This window comes from Rhinatrema bivittatum, chromosome 4 (genome assembly GCF_901001135.1).
Source record: "Rhinatrema bivittatum chromosome 4, aRhiBiv1.1, whole genome shotgun sequence".
Lineage (NCBI taxonomy): Eukaryota > Metazoa > Chordata > Amphibia > Gymnophiona > Rhinatrematidae > Rhinatrema > Rhinatrema bivittatum.
Genome location: NC_042618.1, coordinates 112527441 through 112549525, shown reverse-complemented (window position 1 = coordinate 112549525; position 22085 = coordinate 112527441). Strand labels below are relative to the sequence as shown.

The 22085-nt window shown below is 42.2% G+C and overlaps 1 protein-coding gene across 3 annotated transcripts in view; it reads right to left on the bottom strand.

Annotated features, from left to right (window-relative positions):
• Positions 1-22085, bottom strand: part of TTBK2 (tau tubulin kinase 2) — a 321653-nt gene that overhangs the window by 106202 nt on the left and 193366 nt on the right. For all 3 annotated transcript variants that reach the window (XM_029598687.1, XM_029598686.1, XM_029598688.1), the window contains one exon: positions 15785-15850. In XM_029598687.1, coding sequence (XP_029454547.1) covers positions 15785-15850 — 66 coding nt within the window. The remainder of the gene's footprint in view (positions 1-15784; positions 15851-22085) is intronic.

Here is a 22085-nt window from a genome sequence, read left to right as displayed (position 1 = left end):
CAGGCAGAAGTCGTGCTTACCTGAGAGTCTGGAAAGAATAACATCAGACCAATGGGTTCTGCAGATAGTACGTCAAGGTTACCAACTCCAATTTGTTACAAAACCAATCTTGCCTCATCTTTCCGCACTCAAGACTCACAGTTCTCATACACAACTGGGGTGGGGGAAATTGCTTTACTTTGCAAACAACATGCAATTCGATAATCCACCCACACCCCAAACTAGCAGCATTTATTTCCCGTACTTTCTCATACCAAAGGAGTCTGGGGGCCTTCGCCCATACTAGATCAAAGGAAATTGAACAAATTTCTCACCAAGGAGAAATTCAAATGGTATCGTTGAAGTCAATTCTTCCTCTCATTCAACCAACGATTCGATGTGCTCCATCGATCTGAAGGATGCATACACACACATTCCAATCCATCCATCCTTGTGGTTTTACATGTGTTTTCGATACAGACATCAACACTACCAGTACAAGTTCTTCCCTTTGGACTAACGGCTGTACCCAGAAATTTCACCAAATACATGATAGTGGTGGTAGTTTATCTCAGGAAACAAGGTATAACCATCTTTCCGTATATGTACGACTGGCTCATAATAGCCTCAACTCCGAACATCTTATAGTATCACCTCACACGGGTGATACATTGCTTACAGCAACTAAGGTTGGTGATAAAATTTCAAAATCACATTACAACCAACACAGCAATGACAGTTCATAGGCACATGCTTGGACACTATGTGCAACAGAGCATATCTCCCAGACGACATAATATCACATTTCCGTCAACTCCTGCACACCTTGAAACATATTCAGAGGCCGTCAGTAGACAGTCCTGGTAAGTCTGGACCACGTGACAGTGACAAATTTCACGATTCCCAACACCAGGCTACACATTAGACCCCTTCAATGGGGTCTAAAGCGCCAATGAAAACAGCATTCACAACCAGTGACGCAGAAGGTTTCACTGACCGCAGAAATGAAAAAAGATATAGCATGGTGACTCCTAGATTCCACCCTATCCAAGGAGCATTGTTCAGCCTCCTCACAATGCAGTTCTAACCACACATGCATCTCGCAGGACATAGGGTGCACACCTCGAGATTTACGAAACCCAAGGGTTATGTACGATCTCAGAACTGAATCTACAAATAAATCTATTGGAACTCAAAGCGATTCGCAACGCCTTGTGAGTCTTCCAAGACCACCTGAAAGGACGCAGGGTCATGATCTACACACACAACCAAGTAGCGATGTTTACATCAACAAACAAAGAGAATTCGGTTCATGGCCCCTCTGCAAGGAGACCCTAACAATCTTCGAACACGTTCACAAGAATTGCATACATCTACAAGCAACTTACCTACCGGGAGTTGCGAACACAAGAGCGGACAACATAAGCCGCATCTTGCATCCCTGCGAATGGTCACTCAATACAGAAATAGTCCAGGACATATTTCTACAGTGCGGGACACCTTCCATAGATCTCTTTACAACAGAGATCAATTCTCAAGTTTCCAACTTCTGCTTGATAAGACCGAGCCATTTCAGGATCGCTCATGAAACCTTCCTCATTCCATGGGAGACAAGCATTCTGTATGCCTTTCCTCCCATACCTCTCATAACAAGAACCATTCAGAAGTGAATAGAGGACAAAACTCAACTGATACTCATAGCCCCGGCATGACCGAGGCAACCATGGTACAGTTTCCTACTTCGACTATCCATCAAGGATCCAATTCTATTACCGAATCGTCAAGATCTTCTAAACCAAGATCAAGAAACACTCCTACACCCGCTACACTCATCTCTGCACTTGACAGCTTGGAGATTGAAAGACTCCTTCTAAATGAACAAGAAGTTTTCCACTTCAGCACAATTCATCTTGTTACAATTAAGAAAACTCTCAACCAGGAAAACTCATAGTTACACATGGAAACACTACTCTACTTGGGGCACTTCCAAAGGTGTACCGCCATTGGACTGCTACCCCGAATTGCTCATTGATTATCTTCATACACTATATGTAGATGGACTAACAACATCATCCATCAGAGTTCACCTCAGCGCCATAGGCGCCTATCATAGACCAATCAATGACATTCCTATATCCAATCACCCATTACTGACTCGTTTCATGAAGGGTTTAACTCACATTCGTCCTCCAATATCCAAACCTCCAGTTCCATGGAACCTCAACATAGTTCTGGAACAGCTCATACTTTCTCCATTTGAACCTATGGACTCAGCACATTAAATATCTCACCTGGAAGGTGGTATTCCTGGTTGCAGTAACATCAGCACGAAGACTTAGTGAGTTACAAGCTTTGATCCATTATCCTACGTACTTACAATTTCATCAACAAAGGTAGTTCTACGAACTCACCCATCCTTCCTACCGAAGATAGTTACTCCATTCCATCTCAATCAGACAATGGAATTACCAATATTTTCCCTAAACCTCATGCAAACGAGAGGGAAAAGCTACTGCACACACTGGATTGTAAAGAGCTTAACACACTACAAAGAGAGGACAAACTCGGACACCCGTGTTTCTCAACTCTTTGTTTCCTACGAACCAAAAGCTCCTGTACTGCCAGTAGCTAAACGCACCATCTCCAATTGTATAACACAATGCATCAAATTCTGCAACAACAACCAGAATTTAAATTTACAGTCTACTCCTAAAGCTCACCAAATCAGAGCAGTAGCCACATCCTTAGCACACCTGAAGAATGTGCAAACCAGAGACATTTCCAAGGCAGCTACATGGTCATCACTGAATACCTTCCCATCTCATTACTGTCTTGACCAGCAAGCAACCACGGATGCGAAGATAGGGCAAGCAATACTGCAATCTCTATCCTCCTGTCCACGGTGACTGCCACACTGTCAAAGATCACGTCCACCCATATATGTCATATATGACGTGATCGGGAGCTTTGGACTCCCATGACAGCATGGCTAATTCAGCCCTGCTATCGACGGGAAAAAGCAAGTTTGCTTACCGTAAACGATGTTTCCGTAGATAGCAGGATGAATTAGCCATGCTGACCCACCCTCCTCCCTGGCAGTCACCTAGTCTTCGACTACACTACAGCTTAATCACAGACTGAGGAGATTCTGTTACTTTCCTGCGCGGGAACACACGCGCAGCCGCAGAGAGCAAAGCTCTGTTCTCTGCTTTGACAAGCTCCGCCTCCCGGGCCTGATTGACAGATCCCATGACAGCATGGCTAATTCATCCTGCTATCTACGGAAACATCGTTTACGGTAAGCAAACTTGCTTTTTCATAACATTTTATTCACAGTGCAATCAATACCCTTTAAATTTTCAGGGTAAGCCACTAAAAAAATAAAAAACACACCTGATTTTCTGACTAACCAATGACTGGTTATTCAGAAATCACGAGATGAGAATTATTTTTGCACAGATTTAAACCCAATGATGCATTATTCCATTTCGAATGCAGACACTTTTTTGATAGCAAAAACTTTTATTGTTTTCTTAATGTACCTTCCCCTTTCTGTTTATCTGCAAATCAGAAAAATAACATGAAAAACCCAAGTCCAGGAGTCTCTTCATTAGATACCTGTGGTATTGCAACAGGAAGGGAAAGGTGAAATTACTACTTGTCTGACCGTCAGTCTGACCGTCAGTCTGACTACCAGGTGTGCATTCCATGCAATTGCACAGGGCAGCACACCCGGAGGGGCGGCAGAAGCAGCAGCCCACGAGTCTGTCTGTGGACGAGAAGAGGACGAGGCCCAGGGATCCGCTGATATATCACATCCCACCGGTGACCCAGAAGTAGAAGAGGCCCATGAGGCCACCGGTGGACTCTATCCTACTGGTGGCCTGGAAGAGAAAGAGGCCTGTGAGGCTGCATTTGGACCCCATCCCTTCGGCGGACCGGAAAAATAGGAGGCCCACGAGGCTGCCGATGGATCCCATTTCACCAGCATCCCGAAAGAGAATGAGGTCTCCAAGGCTGCCAGTAGACCCCATCCCACCGGCAGCCGACAAAAGTATGTAAGTGTGTGTGTAAGTGTGTGTGTGAGAGAGAGAATGGGAGCCTGCCTGGAGGGGTGGATGTGTAGAAAATTTGTGCTGCCTCTCTAATCTATGCCTTAAACTCATGATGACTAGAAATAAAAATTTTTTCAGGTACGGAGAGCAGTAAATTTTCCATCATTATTTTACTTATTGGATGTCTGTGTCTGCCATTTTGAAATAATTTGTTTGGAAAAATTTTTAAATTTTGTATGAGCTCTTAATTATTGGATGTTATTCTATTCCTTAAATCATTGGAAATATTCTTTTTATAAGTATGGTTTTACTAATATGATTTATTTATATTCCTTGATTTTGACTGATGATTTATGAGGACTGGTGATGTTTGTTCCTCCACAGCTGCACTGCATACAGAGAACTTCTTGTTGCGATTTGTGGTTTCCGGTTCAGTTTCTGTTTATAGTCTCTTTATTCTGAATTTGGTGATGGTGAGTGTGTTCTGTATGTTTAATTGAGGTGGGGTATTCTGTGTTTAAAAAAAAATGAGGAGGGAGGCAGCACAGTAATTGTTCGCACAGGGCAGCAAAAACACTAGCACCAGCCCTGACAACAGGCTCGCTGTTATAATATACCTCTGTGCTGACATGCAGCCTGCCAGAATTCTTGTAAAAAGCCAACTGAGGCCAACATTAATAGAACCATCATAGGAGTTATTATAATTACATTTATCATTATCAATATCTTTAAACTAGTGCACTTCCAGAAAAAACTAAGGAAGAAGCAGCAATACCTACAGTACCTGAATGTAAATCGCTTTGAAATGCTGAAAAAAGTGCGAAAAGCAGAATATAAACATTTAAATAAATAAATAAACAAATGAGTATCCAATAGTAGCATAAGAAACCATTCACCTGCAGCAAAGCACAGGAAGCCATAATGGTTTCCAACCCTGTTTATTTACCTGCGAAAAACATTTGCTGAAAGGCATAATGTAAATGAAGATACTGAAGATAGCAGTAGCATAGAAAGGGACCTGGACTGGACTATATTCAAGGAAAGGAAATTATCAGGTAAATATTTATTTCACCTTCCTCTTCATCCTGTCAGACTAGTCCGGACAAGTGAGATGTACCCTAATAGATGTAGCCTAACAGAGTGGGATGCTGCCCAAGGCCGCCGCAAAACTGCCATGGTGACAGATGCTAACCTCTGTAACCCTGACAGTCAGACTGCAACATCCAGAAAGGGATGCAATATAGACCAAGATGCTGCTCTACAGATCTCCAAGAAGAGACCAGTTGCAGCTCTCCCCATGAATAAACCTGAGTCCTCGTGGAATGACCATGAATCTAGTTCAATAATGGAGTCCCAGGCTTAACATAAACCTATGTAAACACCTCTTTAAACCAGTGCATCACAGAAACTCTAGTGGGCGCCCCAATATACAGAATAAAAATTAGATCAGATCTCCTAAAAAAAAAAAAAAAAAAAAAGGCTAGAGATCCTGAAATTTTGTAAAGGATGTCTCCTTACATCCAAGAATCAAAGTGGCGCACATTCTTCCAAAAGTGTCGACCTGCTAAACAAAGAGCAGGAACTTGACTGGTTAAAACGTATTCTGAAACTTCTTTCATTAGAAAGGAAGGAACCATACAAAGTTGGATCCAATCCTTGAAAACCACGAGAGTGTGCATATTGGTAAGAAGAGCATCTTCAGAATATGAAGTTTAACAGAAATAGCCTTAAAAGGAGCAAACTGTGATCCTGCCAAGAAAGACAAAACTAATATTATAGACACCTCAGACAGCATCAAATCACTGACCAGCACCTACCGTTTTAGTACAATTTCAAAATGGCCACTAGTGCTCCCAACCATTATCTGCAGCCCGGTGAAACCCCCTCCCCCAAAAAAACAAAACAAAACAGCGCTTTCAGTTGCGGACCCCCCGCTAAAAGGTGGGGAAGACGTATGTGCACTATTCCATTCCCCCAGCAGCTTTAAAAATTCATCTTCAAAGGCATTGTGTTAAGACTGCATACTGTGCAGAACAGAGGCTTTACATGCCGGCTTTGTCTGCTGCCCAGAGGGCAGCCCTGCTCTACAGTTGCCACAAACCTCTGTCTGCTGATTAGCTAGTATTCCCCTTTGTGTGTGTTTTTTTTTAAACTTTATTGCTGCAGCCAGAAACAAGTTCAAGACTTTAAAGGGGAAGCAGCAAACATATCCTGAAAGCAAGGAAGGCAGATGGGGAGGAAGAGAGTGGAAAAACTTCCAGTCCCCCTAGAACTCCCTTGGGTCCTGAAGAAGGAAGCACAAGGCTTTGGACCTGAATTGACTCTGAATTTTCAAGGAGCAGAGCAGAAGTCCATGGGAGAGAGGAGGAGGGAGGAGAAAGAGGGAATTATAGGAGCTGCTCACCAGAATTTTTCTGTTCCCCCAGCCTAACAAGACCTTTGCTCCCAACACAGGAAGCTTGTCCACCATCTGCTGGAGATAAGAGAGTCCTGGCAGGCTGGTATTAGCATATAAGTAAACAAAGAGTGAAATCAGCAAACTTTGTTTTCTATCTGTCTGCTGGTTGGCCTGTATAACCCACTTGACTGGATGAAGAGGAAATGGCCTTTCAGTCTATCTGCAGCTGCTTTAAGTCTCTCTATTTGCTTGCCTAAGAGTGCATGTGCTCTCCAGAACATGCCCCTTTCTCCTCCTCCATAAAACATCTGTGATTCAATCCCTCTCCTCTCCTCAGTCATCTGACTGGCAGTAACTGCTAGAGACAAATGCACACAGTAGGGCAAGATCAATATCTGGAGGGATAGGATTTATTTATTTATTATTTTTTTGTATACCGACATTCGATCTGAGATATCACATCGGTTTACATTCAGGTACTGTAGGTATTTCTATTAGGAAAGGGGATACTTAGGATATCAAAACTTGTTATTTTGATAAGATATTTTGAGTATGTTTAACTAGGGTCCCAGGGACGATTCCAGAGAAGACAGTGGAATTGACTTGTCAATCAACAGAAAAAAAAAAATCAGGAAGAAGAGGGATATAGCAGATGGTGAAAAATCTCAGAGAGACAGGATTCCTAAGGAGGATATAAAAATTGATATGGAAAGATTTCAGAGGTATAAGAAGAGGGCTTGAGACCCCAGACTTTTAATCAGTCTCCTGATACAGCGGAGCGTGAATAAAAAACAAAGGCCATTCTGAATAATTTGCCTGACTCACTCAGACTAAGTTTTTATGTTTATTTTCCTTCATGACTAAATCTTTCGTGCTATATTTATAATGTACCTATATCATAACTGGTTTGGTCAAAAATGTTTGGGATTTTTTTTTACATTTTTAATAACTGCAATTCAAAGCAGTACAAACTGAAAATTTTAAAATATTGACTTCTCTGTTCTGATTCATTTGTTTCTACTTTTCATCTTTGTAGAGTAACCAGGGCCAGAGCTACCTGTTTTGCTGCCCTGTGCAAATGATTATTGTGCTGTACTACCCCGTCTCCCATAGCCTTCACGGGCTTCTCCTTTTTTCAACAAATAGTTTGAGGTCTGAATACTGCTTACAGATGACCAAAGTAGCAAAATTACAGTAAGATTTATGGTTACCAGTAGCAAGCCATTCGTTTTTGTTTTTTTCGGGGGGTGGGGGGAGGGGGCACGGGGACGCAGTTTCCAGTGGTCAGTCCCTATGGAATAATAGACTCTCAAAATATACCTAAGAGCACAATTAAGTTTTATCTTCATAAAATACTTGTAACCCTATACAAAAGCCTCAGGGCTGGTGGATATATCCTGCATACAAGAGATTTAATTGTTCAATAGAACAAATCATAACATCCAACAAAATCTAGCGGTTAACATGTAAATTCTGTGTGGGAGACAAATCTAGGTCAGACATTTTGGACTGATAATTTATTAATATTCTATATCTGGGAATAAAAGTTTCCAATCTTATGTCTCGCTGGGTAGATTTTCTAGCAAAGCATATCTTATTTTCTGGTCTTATCTATTTTCTTTTCTTTCTTTGGTGGTCTCTGCTGTTTGCTCAGCAGAGTGGTGACGGCAGCAGTCTCAGGGCTGCCGGGAAGAGGAAGAGAGGTAGTTAGAAGCAGCAAGGAAAAAGCTTCTCCAACTTAGCTGGGGGAATGATCAGACTGAGTCCTCAGAGGATTTGGATGGTCTCCCATCAGACCTTCTCCAGATGAGCGAAGGAAGGCTCCACCTGAGGACTTAATCTTCGCAGGGTTTGTGAGGTAATGGCTGAGACCATCCCATTCCAGCTTTTGTCAGAGGAGGATGCTAGGCACAAAATGCTTGAGATCCTCCAGTTTGTGAAGCCTAAGGAGAGCGTGGTGGTCCCAGTGCACAAGATCCTTAAGATGTTGCTGCTGAGGATTTGGGAAAAATCTCTCACAATGCCTCCCGTTAATAAGAAAGTGGACGGAGTCTATCTTGTCCAGAAGGCTGCTGGATTCGATAAGTGTCAAGGGCCTCACCAGTCGGTGGTGGTCGAATACATCCTCAAGAGGGCTAGGCACTCTCGGACCCATTCCTCAGTGCCCCCAGGGAAGGACGACAGAACGATGGACGCTCTTTGGGGTAAGTTATTCCAAGGTGCCAAGCTTATTGCCTGCATTGCTGCCTACCAGCTCTACATGAGCCAATACTCGTGGGACATCTAGAAGCAGGTGCAGGAGGTGGCTTAGCAGCTGCCTCAACTGCAGCAAGACACCTTCATGTCGCTGGTGAACAAAAGTCTGGAGTGCGGGAAACATGAGGTCTGTGCGACCTAGGATGTTTTTGAGATGGCATCAAGGGTCTCTGCAGCGGGAATCAGTGCTCGCAGAATGGCATGGCTAGACCTCAGATCTCCGACCAGAGGTACAGGAACGACTTGCTGACGTGCCATGTACTGGAGAGAATCTCTTAGGAGATAGGGTGAGGGATGCTGTGGCCCAACTCCAGGACCATCATGAAACCCTCCAACTACTCTCTGCTAGTACTCTGGACCTGTCCTCCTCCTCCAGGAAGCTGTCGAGGAAGGGCCAAGGAAGTACTATCCACCACCTCCTTGATCCCAGCAATACCATCAGAGCTCCCGTGGCCATCCCAGGCAGCAAAGAGCCAGCCATCTCCTCAGTCAACTCCGGGGATGGGATTTTGACTGGGCCATAGGGAGTGTAAGCCAGTTGTCCATACCCAAGACAATGGACCCTCCAGTCAGGAGAAGGCTGCGGTTCTTTGTGAACCGGTGGCCCATTGTAACCTCAAACCGTGGTTTTGTCCATCATCCGCCAGAGTTACCAATTAAATCTATTGAGTGTCCTGCCAAATTGCCCTACATGCCCATTTTGGGAGCCAGTAGTGCATCAGGAGATACTACAAGCGGAGCTCTCCTCCCTCTTAACAGCCAGAGTGGTCAAGCTCATACCATCAGGGCAAAGAGGGTGGGATTCTACTCCAGGTACTTCCTAATTCCAAAGAGAACATCCCATCTAGACCTGAGGGCCTTGAACAAGTTTCTAAGAAACATTCAAGATTGGTTTCCCTGGTGCTCCTTGATCCCCCTTTTACAAAAAGTGGTCTGCCTATGCTATCTCGCATACACCCATATTGAGATCTTCTCTGGTCACAGGACGTATCTCCAATTTGTGGTGGGAAAATAGCACTTCCAGTACTGGGTGTTACCATTCTCGTGTCCGCCCCACGGGTCTTCACAAAATGTCTGCAGGCTGGAAGTGCATGTTTTCCTGTATCTGGACGATTGGCTGGTCAAGAGCACACCTCAGGCAGGGGCCACCAGGTCCATGTGTTTGACCATCTGGGTATTAGAGTCACTAGGGATCGTTCTCAACTACCCAAAGTCCTATCTCAGTCAGTCACCTCAACTGGACTTCATTGGAGCCCTGCTAGACACGGGTCAGGCCAAGGACTTTCTGCCGCACCAGAGGGACGTCGCTTTGGCAACCATTGCAGCAGAAGTTCAGCAGAGCCAGCAGGTATCAGCCTGGCACATTTATTTATTTAGCGATTTTATATACCGACATACACTGTGAGTATCACATCGGTTTACATTGAAACACGAACTTAGCTTTAAAATGCTTTACATATAACTCTTCATATATGCATGTAACATGAACTGAATGTAAATGAACTGAATGCAATTGCAGCAAACACGAGCAAAACTTAGTATGGGGAACAAGAGCTTATTTTACAATGTTTTAGACTATATTACATAGAGCTCTTTGTAAAAGCGAATCATTAGAAGAACTAGGGACTAGAGGGCAGAGAGAGGAATCACAGGAATTATGAGAGGAACCAGAGGGTGGGTGGGTGGGCAAGAGGGGAGAGAGATATCTGAATGGGATTCAGTCTGGTATGGAATAAGCCTGTTTAAATAGCCAGGTCTTTAGCTTCTGCTTAAATTTCTTTGGGCAGAGTTCCTGGCATAGACTAACTGGCATAGAGTTCCACAGCGCAGACCCAGCTATGGACAGTGATCGAGCTTTAGTGGATGCAAGGTTGTAGAATTTGGGAGAGGAGAGGGTGTGCGTAAGGTTGCCAGGTATTGATTTCTGGACAGTCTAGAGGAGGTGTGAAATGTTAATGTTTTTTTGAGCCAATTCATGTCGGAATTATGAAGGGCTTTGTGGATAATGGAGAGGGTTTTGTATCCGATACAGTGTCTTATGGGGAGCCAGTGTAGATCTTGGAGGACAGGTGATATGTGTTCATTTCTACGGGTGTTAGTGAGGATGCGAGTGGTAGCGTTTTGGAGGATTTGGAGTGGGTGAATGGTGTTTTTGGGGAGACCTAGTAGAAGGGAGTTGCAATAGTCGATTTTCGAGAAAACAGTTGCCTGCAATACTGTATGAAAATCGGAGAGATGAAGGAGGGGTTTTAGTTTTCTCAAGGTGTGTAGTTTGAAAAAGCACTCTTTAAGTGTGGAATTATGTATTTTTTGAAATTCACATGATTGTCTAGGTTGAGGTTGTTTGGCCACATAGCCATGATGTCCATGTCACTCCCTTGGCATGCTTACACATGTGCAGAGCCCAGTGGACCCTGAAATCACAGTGGCACCAAGCCACTCAGAGCCTCCAGGACTGCATCCAAGTCACCCCGTCTCTCACGACTCCTTTGTCCTGGAAATGAGTACTTTCCAGTCTGGAACGGGGGATTTCCTTTTGGAGACTCCCTACTCAAATTGTGCTAATTACGGATGCATCTACCCTGGGGTGGGGAACTCATGTGGATGGACTCGGCACCCAGGGTATGTGGTCTACTGAGGAATGTTCTTGTCAAATCAATTTCCTGGAGCTCCGAGCAATCAGGTACGCACTAAGGGCTTTCAGAGATTGGCTATCCAACAAAGTTGTCCTGATCATGACTGATAACCAGGTAAGCCATGTGGTATGTCAACAAGCAGGGAGGCAGGTGATTGTTCCTCCTGTGTCAGGAAGTGGTCCAGATCTGGTCGTGGCCCGGGCCCTGTCTCACAGGTTGGTGCTCAGGGCCATGTACCTGGCCAGGACAGAGAATGTGCTGGTGGACAGACTGAGTCGAGCCTCTGGGGGAGCCCGGATATAGATCTGTTTGCATTCCCTTGCAACAGGAAGGTGCCTCTGTTCTACTCCCTGTCCAGGTCAAATGGCAAACTAGCCTCAGACGCCCTGGCCCGTCATTGAGGTAAGGGTCTTCTGTACACATATTCTACGATTCCCTTAGTGGCGAAGACTGTCTTGAAGCTTTGCGAGGACAGAGGGATTATGATCCTCATAGCCCCTCATTGGCTGAGAAAGATCTGGTTTTCACTCCTGTAGGAGTTGTCCATCTGGAAATCGATCAATCTGAGGATGTACCCAGATCTCATCATGCAAGATCAAGGCAGGCTGTGGCATCGCAACCTTCAGGCCCTGTTGCTTACAGCCTGGATTGAGAGGTTAATCCTGCAGCCACTTGATCTTTCTGAGTATGTATCTGAGTCCTGGTAGCTTCTAGAAAGCCTTCCACTAGAAAGTCCTATGGACTGGTGCAGGTTTTCCATGTGGTGTGAGCTGAAGGCCCTAGATCCGTTCTCCTGCACCACACAAAAACTGCTTGATTACCTTCTACACCTTTCGGAGGCTGGCTTAAAAACCAACTCTGTCACAGTTCATTTTAATGCGATTGGTGCATATCACCACAGTATAGATGGTACACCCATCTTTGTACAGCCTATATTTATACGTTTCAGGACAGGATCATTCACTCATGTGTTTTGGAATTGCCCAGTTTTCACAAATTCTGGGGAAAGGTTTTAATATACTTGGAGGATGTCTTGACTGATAGAATTCCCATGGAATTCGAAGTACTGTTATTTAGTATAGGCTTTCCTATTAGCCTGCGGAAGGAAGAAGACAGACATTTGGTACATAAAGCACTGGTACAGGGGAAATGTGCTATTTTGCTACAATGGAGGGAGAAAGATCACCCATCTTTTTGGCAATGGAGAAATGCATTGCATAGCATGATGCATATGGAACCCCTGTCCACAACTGTGACCCCTGCTGCTAAAACAGTTCCTGATTATCTGGGATAAACATATTCAGTCTTTCTGGTAGGGATAGGAGCTTACTTTTAAAGAGTTTATAGACTACATACCCTTATGCCACATTTGCTGTTCCCGTTTGTTTCTGACCCGTACATTATGTATGCTATCTGGAAACATGAGGCAGGGTTTGGGTTTGGTGGCAGGGGGTTCTGGGAGCCTAGGTGTTCCATGTTGGTTTCTTTCATGAGCCTGCCTGGACCTGAGTAAGCCAGCCAGGAGGACATATGTAGATAATGATGTTATGCTTTGCAAGAGCCAATGTAGAGGCCATGACTCACTTCAGAGTGGGGGGGGGGGGAGGGAATTTAAAAATTGGGGGGAAATGATCACAAAACTGATTGACATGTTCTGTGACAAACTCACATACAGTTGCCTATTATGTAGTCGATTGACTGCTTCATTCTTGTATGTTGTTTTGTGAAGTTTGTGTTCAATTTTTTATTCTTAATAAAGACTGGAATCTGGTCTGCTTTTCACCAGTTTATTTACAGATTTATTTAACAAAACAGAAGAAAATGGCTGCTTACCTCAGCAAACTGACAAGCAAAAGAAAACTTCCAAAACAGACCCTGCACTTAATTACAGCTTCCTTCTTCTTCCTGAGGCCTCTCTCTCTCAGGGCCTCATCTTTTTATCCCTTACCTCAGGGATACGCCCCCACCCGAGGATCTCCTTCCTGTCTGTCTTAAGGTGGACCAGGCCAGTTAGCTGGACTCGGTCCCTTAAGGCAGTCTGATGCTTTCTGTCATGTATTCTATCACAGACATTTAAACTAACACCAGTTCTGGGACTAGAATTCAATTTGCTGTGTTAAAAAGTGTGTTGGGCACCCAGAGATTTTTTGCATTGGGGAGTAATAGCCTCATCTACATGGAATTTACATGTGATGAGCGCTATCAGTTATGCATTTGTTTGGGTGCACATTTTGGACAACTAATTTCCTTACTGCATTGGGTGCTAGTCTAGCGCGTCCAAAAAACATTTCCAACTGCATGTAAACCTGTGCGCTAGGTTGGGCCACTTTATTGCACTGGTCCCTTAATCCAGATCTCTATCCCATATTTCTGATGCAAAATACAACACAAGGTACACATCCCATTACGAGCAGTGGACATTATGAATAACAGACAGTATCTGTGCCGTACATTAGAATTCTATATTTAGAATATATGCACAAAATCCATACATTTATACCCAGTTTAATTTTCTCTCCCTCCTCCAAGCTCCACCTCCTAAATAGACCCCCCTAATAGAATAATTCCCCACCACCACCACCATAAACCCCACCTCAGAACCAGATTAACCTCCATCAAGCCAGTTAATGATGTGCTCAGATGTCATCCCCAAACCCAAACCCAGGTAAAAGTCATAGGACTTAGCACAGTCTCTGCAAAGAATTCCTTGTTTTCACACTCACTACAAAGGCATCAAGCAAAACTAGGAACAAGCACATCCATTCATATGTGCGTCTTTGGTGCATATTCCTCCATGCACTTTCTATCTCCACTAACTAAAGTAACCAGATCCATCTCCTAGATAAAGTAGTGAACAAAAAGCATTTAAATCGATAGCACCATAAGAAAAATTATATGCCAGCACTCAAATTCCAAAATTTGCCACCAGACTGTCACGATTAACAAAAATACTCAAAGACCTGCACTGGAGGACAAGAATCAACAGTTTTGTCCAGGTCAAAACATAGAACAAAACAAACCCATTTTCCTATGAAACTGTCAAACTTAAAATTCTGTCACAAACAGATTGTGCTTTAGTTGAAATGCTGCTTGCATGTTCCAGAATATGCTTTAGAAGCTATCCTGCATCGCTTCCAGCTCTGAAATGCTTGCCTCATATCCAGGCATGCATCACTATTTTGTAGATTACCAACAAATGATTTTGCTGCATCAACTCTGACATATACTTGGACAGTGTTAGCCAAACCTTCAGCTTGATGAGATATTGTAAAGCAAACAATCTGCTTTTGGGTCAGCGCTGTACACAGAGGCATGAACTCCTTCCTTTTTGCAGGCACCAGTTTGAAAGGTCCTAGAATATCAAAACTCACTGATTCTGACAATAAAAATTCCTCCTCTTATTAAAGGCCTGTAATATATTCATTTTGTGGGCATAATTTAGCAATTTTGTGATTACCATACTTGCTTTACTCACCCTGACAATCTGCCTCCCCAGCGAAGTGCCCATTCAAATGCAATTTTCCCTTGGTACTAAGAGAGGCCTAAATTGTTAAGCAGCCACATTTCCAACAAGTTCACAAGATTTTCATCAGCAACCAATTCTGCAATCCAACAAACTGGAAATTGTTACGTCTTGACCTATTTTCTAGGTCATCTATATCCCTTAGGAATATGGTGTCTTTTTCTGCGGCATCGGCATGACCCTCCATCACCCCAACAGCGTGCCAAAGTCTAACATCATATTGTTAACATCGGTAATTTGTTTAGAGATTTGATCAAACATACTATTCAATACTGTAACAGCTGAGGTTGATTCAGCGACCACCTCCTCATCCAACAAGCATGGAGGAGCATTCTCTTTAGCAGCTGCCATCTTTGAATCAGCGAGTCTACTTTTCTTTACCCTTTTTCTCAAGTTTTAAGAACATTACTTCAGGAGTCTTAACAAATGTTGCCATATAACTTAAAAAATCAGTAATCTAGAGTCTCATATGAACATGTGCCAAAAAAACAACAAAAATTTAGGTATGATGGGGGATGGTACCCAGAGCTCGGAGGCAACATGTCCATCCAAGTTCACTAGATTATGTGCACTTCAAAAAGGTCATTTTTTAATAGACAGAAAAAAAGAGACATGCAACAGATAGTACTATAGATTGCTGGGATTTTATTCATGGTTTATAATATTAGCACTACCCTATAGAGAAAACCAGAAACTATTGCATAGCTAGTACTAAAACCATTTTAAAGCCTTGGGTGTCATTTTCACATCCAAAAAAACTTGAAAAACCAGAAAATATTTTAATTCTGAGCAAATGTTCTATAGTAAAAACATAGCGTTTCCCCAAACATTCTAAGTTGTTAAAAAATAGTGCATAATACATGTGTACAAAACCGAAACATTTAGCAGTACCGGTCAATAATGAAAATATTCAGACTATGATTCAATAGCTACTCACCCGATTCCTATGCGCATTGACAGACGCATATCGCACTGTCCCCCGAAACCCTGCTACGGCTCGTGGCTACAATAGAAAAAGCACAGGAAATAAACAAGAGTATCAACTGCTTCTGTGGTTCTTCATTTAATACACTCAAATTTCAGGGTTTCCATATAACACCAGCAAGGAGAGATGTTTCACAGATCATTCTATGTTATTGACACTTTTTTTTTTTAATTCTTTTATTGTATCAATGTAATATAACAAAACCAGTTTAGTATACAATATCTAATACATCACCACCAGATAGGTATATACATTGACAATTCATTTTACTTTATCAACTCTTTCCTCACCCTCCCTTCCCAAACCACAACATATATTAAACATATAAAACTTTTATCAATGTGTTTAACTGAAAGCATTATAGTAACATTTGATATTATTAGATCTTTAACAAGTTTATTACATCACTTCATAATCTCACAGCCAGAGACAAAGAATGGCTCTCATTCTTTAAGGAACTTTTTTCCAAATCCAATAAGTTTATTGAGATTAAGAAAAACTTTTTTATATTTTTTAACCCATGCATTTGTAATCTTCAAACTGCCTGATTTGAAGAGACTTTCTTCCAAACACTGAGTCAGTATACAGTACTTTGCAATTAACCAGACATTTAGTATTTAGATAATTTCCATAATACTTAGCCGGCAAAGCTCCACACTTCTTGGTGGTATTTCTTTTACCGAAATAGTTAAATGCTGAAAGATTATCTCACAATGTTCTTATACTGAGGCATGTCCAAATATAATGAATGTATGATCCTTCTGCATGACTACATTCAGGGCTTCGTAAGTCCCCCTATGAGTCTGGCATTTCTCTCACCTTTGCATGCAGAACAAAATACCAAGCTTAGGGCCTGATTCACTAAATTGTTTTCTGATAGACTCAGAATGGGAAAAAACCCTTAGTGAATCAGGCCTTTAGTGATTTAACCATTTGTGTTTCTCCTTGCAACTCAAAGAATAAATTCATATCTTATTTATTTATTTATTTATTTTAAGTTTTTCTATACCGGCATTCGCGATAAATATCGCATCATGTCGGTTTACAATTAACAAGTAGATAGGGAACAAAAAGGCAATAAATAACATTGATCTAAGTAATAATAATAAAATAATAGTAATGGTAGTAAAAAACATTAAACAAGAGAAGGCTAAGGAATGCAGTTACAATAAAACAAGGGAGTAATATAACTTGGATCAGAGAAAAGAAGCAGGGGTTTAAATATAGATAACAATATGCCAGTCAATGTGCTTATAGCGTTGAAGAATTGCCCTTATGAGGTAGGGATATTAATTACTTAATCCCTGACAGTACCCCAAAGACATGCTACATTATAAGTTCTAATATTTGGAAGACCTAATCCTCTGCTGGAAGATGGATATTCCTTTCAACATATTTGGTTTATTTTCTTTCCAAATAAACAAAGTCACTAACTTAGTAAAGGAGATAACGACTACTGATAAAGCATCAGTGTATGTAAATGCTTCGGCAATATAATTGTTTTTATACACTATATCCTGCCCAATAATGGAAGCAGCAAACAAGATCTAGCATTCTGGTAATTTCTCCATTTTTAAAATAATGGTTTTACATTCCTTCTACATAATACCCAAAAATCTCATGGCATCTTCAAATCCAACCTAGAGCCTAGATTAAAGGAAAAACATCAAGCCAACTGTACCATATATCTTCAGTAATATCTAGGGCATTTGATTTTTCCAAATTAATATTTAATCCTGTGAAAGATCCAAAAAGATTCAAGATGTCTAGATAGGCACACCATGGGGAACAATTAGAAAAAACAGTTAAATTGACTGAAAATGTCTTTTTTATAACTTTTTATTTAATAAACAGACAAAGCAAAACAGATCTTTACAGGTACGTAACTATTCCCATATAATATCAACAGAAAAAAAAGGAGAAAATTAATTACCTTCAAATATAACTGACATGCCAGTCTTCTAGATCTTCAACATCCTAAGTCATTATATCAGTCTGACTCAGTCTAAACAAACTACCATTTATTTGTACTCATTACCTATGACTGATTACTATATCTTCAGTATCCCCTCATTTTATCATAGACAGGTAAACTATTTCACAACATATACATTAGTTTTTAAATGGTGGCTATTTCATGTAGCTATTTGCACCAATTTGCTATTAGTGGTGGGGACTTGTAAAGTATTGCCATGGTGAATCTTGTGGCATGGATTAGCTGATCACAAAGTTTAGGTTTATATTCAATGGCGATGATTCAAAAGAACTGAAACAAATCACAGTGAAGCTGGAAGATTTAATAAGGCAGATCGACAAACTAAAGAGTAGCAAATCACCCGGATCAGTTGGTAAATACCCCAGATTCCTGAAAGATCTAAAAAATGAAACTGAAGATATATTACTGGTAATTTGTAACCTATCCTTAAAACTGTCCATTGTACCCGAAGATTGAAGGGTGGCCAATGTAATTCCAATCTTTATAAAGGGCTCCAGGGGTGATTCAGGAATCAACAGACTGGTGAGTTTGACTTCAGTGCTGGGAAAAATCATGGAAACTATTCTAAAGAACATTTCTAGGTGCAATTTGATTACAATGCAATGTTTGTCTTTGATGACAATTTCTTGGACATGTTTACGATAATTTGTATATGTGTGCGGAGTTCTTCCCTGTCAATAAAAATTATTTTGAGAAAAAAAAAGAACAAAATCACACAAAAAAAAAAATCCACATCACACCAACCCCTCATCGAACTCCACTGGCTACCAATTCAATCACGCATCCTGTACAAAACATTATCCCTCATCCACAAGAGCATTACCAACAATAACCTCCATTGGCTCTGCCCCCCTCTCCTTCCTCGCTCCTCCACAAGACCCACCCGTCCTGCCCTTCAAGGAACCATCCACACTCCCTCTATCAAACCCTACAAACTGCTCTCCACAATGAATAGGGCTTTTTCCCTTGCCGGCCCTACCATTTGGAATTCCCTCCCTCCTGACCTGCGCACAGAGACATCCACCCCGAAATTCAAAAAGAAACTCAAAACATGGCTTTTTCTTCAAGCCTACCTGTCTGCCAATTCGTCCTCATAATTGCTAACAGATCCCATATGCATTTGTCTCTGATTATTTTTTGTAAATACTTGTAAATTTAATTTCTGTACACTAGTTTTCCCCTTTGACTACTGTTTCCTGTTCCCATGTTTATTAATTTCCTGTTTTCCCATGTTCTAATTTCAGTTACTGTTCCATGTAAAGGCCTTTTGCCTATCAGTTCTAAGTTAATTGTAAACCGATACGATGTGCAAATGGTTATCGGTATATAAAAATGTTAAAAAAATAAATAAAATATATAGAAAGGCATGGTTTAAAGTGACACAGCCAACATGGATTCACACAAGGGAAATCTTGCCTCACCAATTTGCTACATTTTTTGAATGGGTTAATAAATATGTGGATAATGGTGAGCCAGTAAATATAGTGTATTTGGATTTTCAGTGCCCCATCATAGAATCCTGAGAAAATTAAAATTAAATTTTAACTGGATCAAGGAAATACAAACACATCATCCCAACTCTGTTAGCATTACATTGACTCCTGACAGTCAAAACAATAATATTCAACAACACTAATCCAAACAACAACATGATGGGAATAACATTTAAATCACATATTCCCACACAACCTCTTAGATCTCAGAATAAAGTTATTCTAGAAATACTGACCATAAGAAATTCTCATCTAACTCAAACTAGAGATCGAGCGATTTCAATTGGCCCAAAGCTTTGGAATGCCAGAGAATCTGTGAACAATACCAGACAATAAGAAATTTAAGAAAGAACTGAAAACATGGCTATTCACTATTGCTTATGATTTGGCTGATTCAGCCAATTCACCCCGACTCAGATATCTGAAATTTTTTCACCTCGACTCAGATATCCAAATTTATTTTTATAAACTATATCCCCTTTTCTTTCAACCTCCCCCCCACCCCCCCTTTTATCTGGCCAGAATTACATGAGTACCAACCCTGTATGCATTGTGAACTAGTATTTTTCACATGGAACGACGGTATATAAAAACACTCAAACAAATAAATAAAAAGTCACAGGATAGGAGGCAATGTCCTACTGTGGATTGTAAACTGGTTAAAAGATAGGAAGAAGAGAGCAGGACTAAATGGAAAATGTCTCAGGGATCTTTATCAGGACCGGTGCTTTTTAATATATTTATAAATGATCTGGAAAGTGAAATAGAGTAAGATGATCAAATTTGCAAACACAAAATTATTCAGAGTTGTTAAATCACAAGCAGATTGTGAAAAATTGGAGGACCTTGCAAGACTGAAAGACTGGGCATTTAAATGGCAGATGAAATTTAATGTGGACAAATGCAAAGTGATGCACCCGGGGAAAAATAACCCATATTTTAGTTACATGATGTTAGGTTCCATATTAAGAGTTACCACCCAGGAAAAGGATCTGTGTGTCATAGTGGACAATATTTTGAAATCCTCAGCTCAGTATGCGGCAGTCAAAAAAGCAAACAAAATGCTAGGAATTATTAGGCAGGGAATTAAGAATAATACAGAGAATATCATAGTGCTTCTGTATTGCTCCATGGTGGGGCCGCACCTGGAGTACTGTATGCAATTCTGGTTGCTGCATCTCAAAAAGGATATAGTTGTATTGGAAAAGGTACAGAGAAGAGCAACCAAAATGATAAAGGGGTTGGAACAGCTCCCCTATGAGGAAAGGCTAAAGAAGTTACAACTGTTCAGTCTTGGAGAAAATACAGCTGAGGGGGGGATAGGATAGAAGTGTAGTACCCTGGGAGTCCAGCCTCCCAGGGTACTACACAACAGTGCACCCTACAGAGGCCCCCATGGGCTGGTCGTGGACCACGCTGTCCTACTGCGTGCCCTACACAACCCGCCACAGGTTAGTTGCGGACAACACGGGGAGCGGGACAGGCTCAGGACTGAGACTCAGAAGAGGACAGGAGTCAGGACATCACTTGGAACTCAGAACAAGGCAAGGCGATCTGCTGGCTGGTCAAGCTCCATGAGCCCAGAACTAGGAACACGGACAGGAACTTGAGACTTGACTTGGAACTTCAAACTCTAGAAATAGGGAGGACTCAGAACTGGATCCAGCGAAGACGGACTTGGAAACAGGCCCTGTGCCTGGAAGCACCCTACACAGCCGCCCACGGCTGGACATGGACCACAACGCTGGCACGTCTAAAGGAAGGACGAGGGAAAATCCAGAAGACCAGAACACAAGGAGCTTGACAGAAGAATTGGATGAGACAAAGATTCAGAAGACTGGACGAAGGACCAACAGGAGACCAGAAACACAGAACAGGTGACATGACAGAGCTTCAAAGGGACAAGGAAACCAGGAACAGGAGGATCAGGAACATCCAACGAAGAACATAGAACCATCTAAACAGAAGTAGACCATGGAGGGCCTTGCAGGACAAAGAGACCATGGACAACCATGAAGATCCGATGTGAAGGCCCCGAGGAAGTGGAGGAGAGCCCTTTTACAGGGCTGAAGGCAGAACGAGGCGATGACATCATCAGTTGGGGCTGCGGAGCTTTTCCCGCCGCTGGCCCTTTAAATATTCAAAAGAGGCGTGCGTGCCTATGCAGGAGCCAGGTGGAGCAGGAATAACCAAGGCGTTGGCGGCACCCGGGCCGCAATGAAGAAACCTACAGCGGCACTCCTGCCGCAGGAAGGTCAGCGGTGTTGGTGGCTTCCTTGCCACAAAGAGGAGACAAACAGCGGCTCCCTGCCGCAAGAAGATGGAGACAGGGGTGGCACCCCTGCCACAAGGAACAGCAGAAGAGGCGCTGAGCCACAAGGCAATGGCGGTGGCTCCACGCCATGAAGAGGGCCCTGGCAGTGGCAGTAAGAGAGAGAAGGCAGTCGGAACGGCAGCTCAGACAGCACGGGCCAGAGAACAGCCGAACAGTGCCGGGGGAAAGGTGAGGGAGCTGCATGCGGGCCTGTCCCATGGCAGTGAATGCAACAGGATCATTTGACGATTATCTTGAAACAAACAACATCCTATCACCATCACAATATGGATTCAGAAAGAACCTAAGCACAGAAACTCTCCTACTCTCTTTAAATGACTCAATACTAAGAGGATTCAACAAAGGCAAAAAAATACCTACTCATTCTCCTTGACCTCTCAGCTGCTTTCAACACAGTAAACCACAACATACTATTAGAATGACTGACTG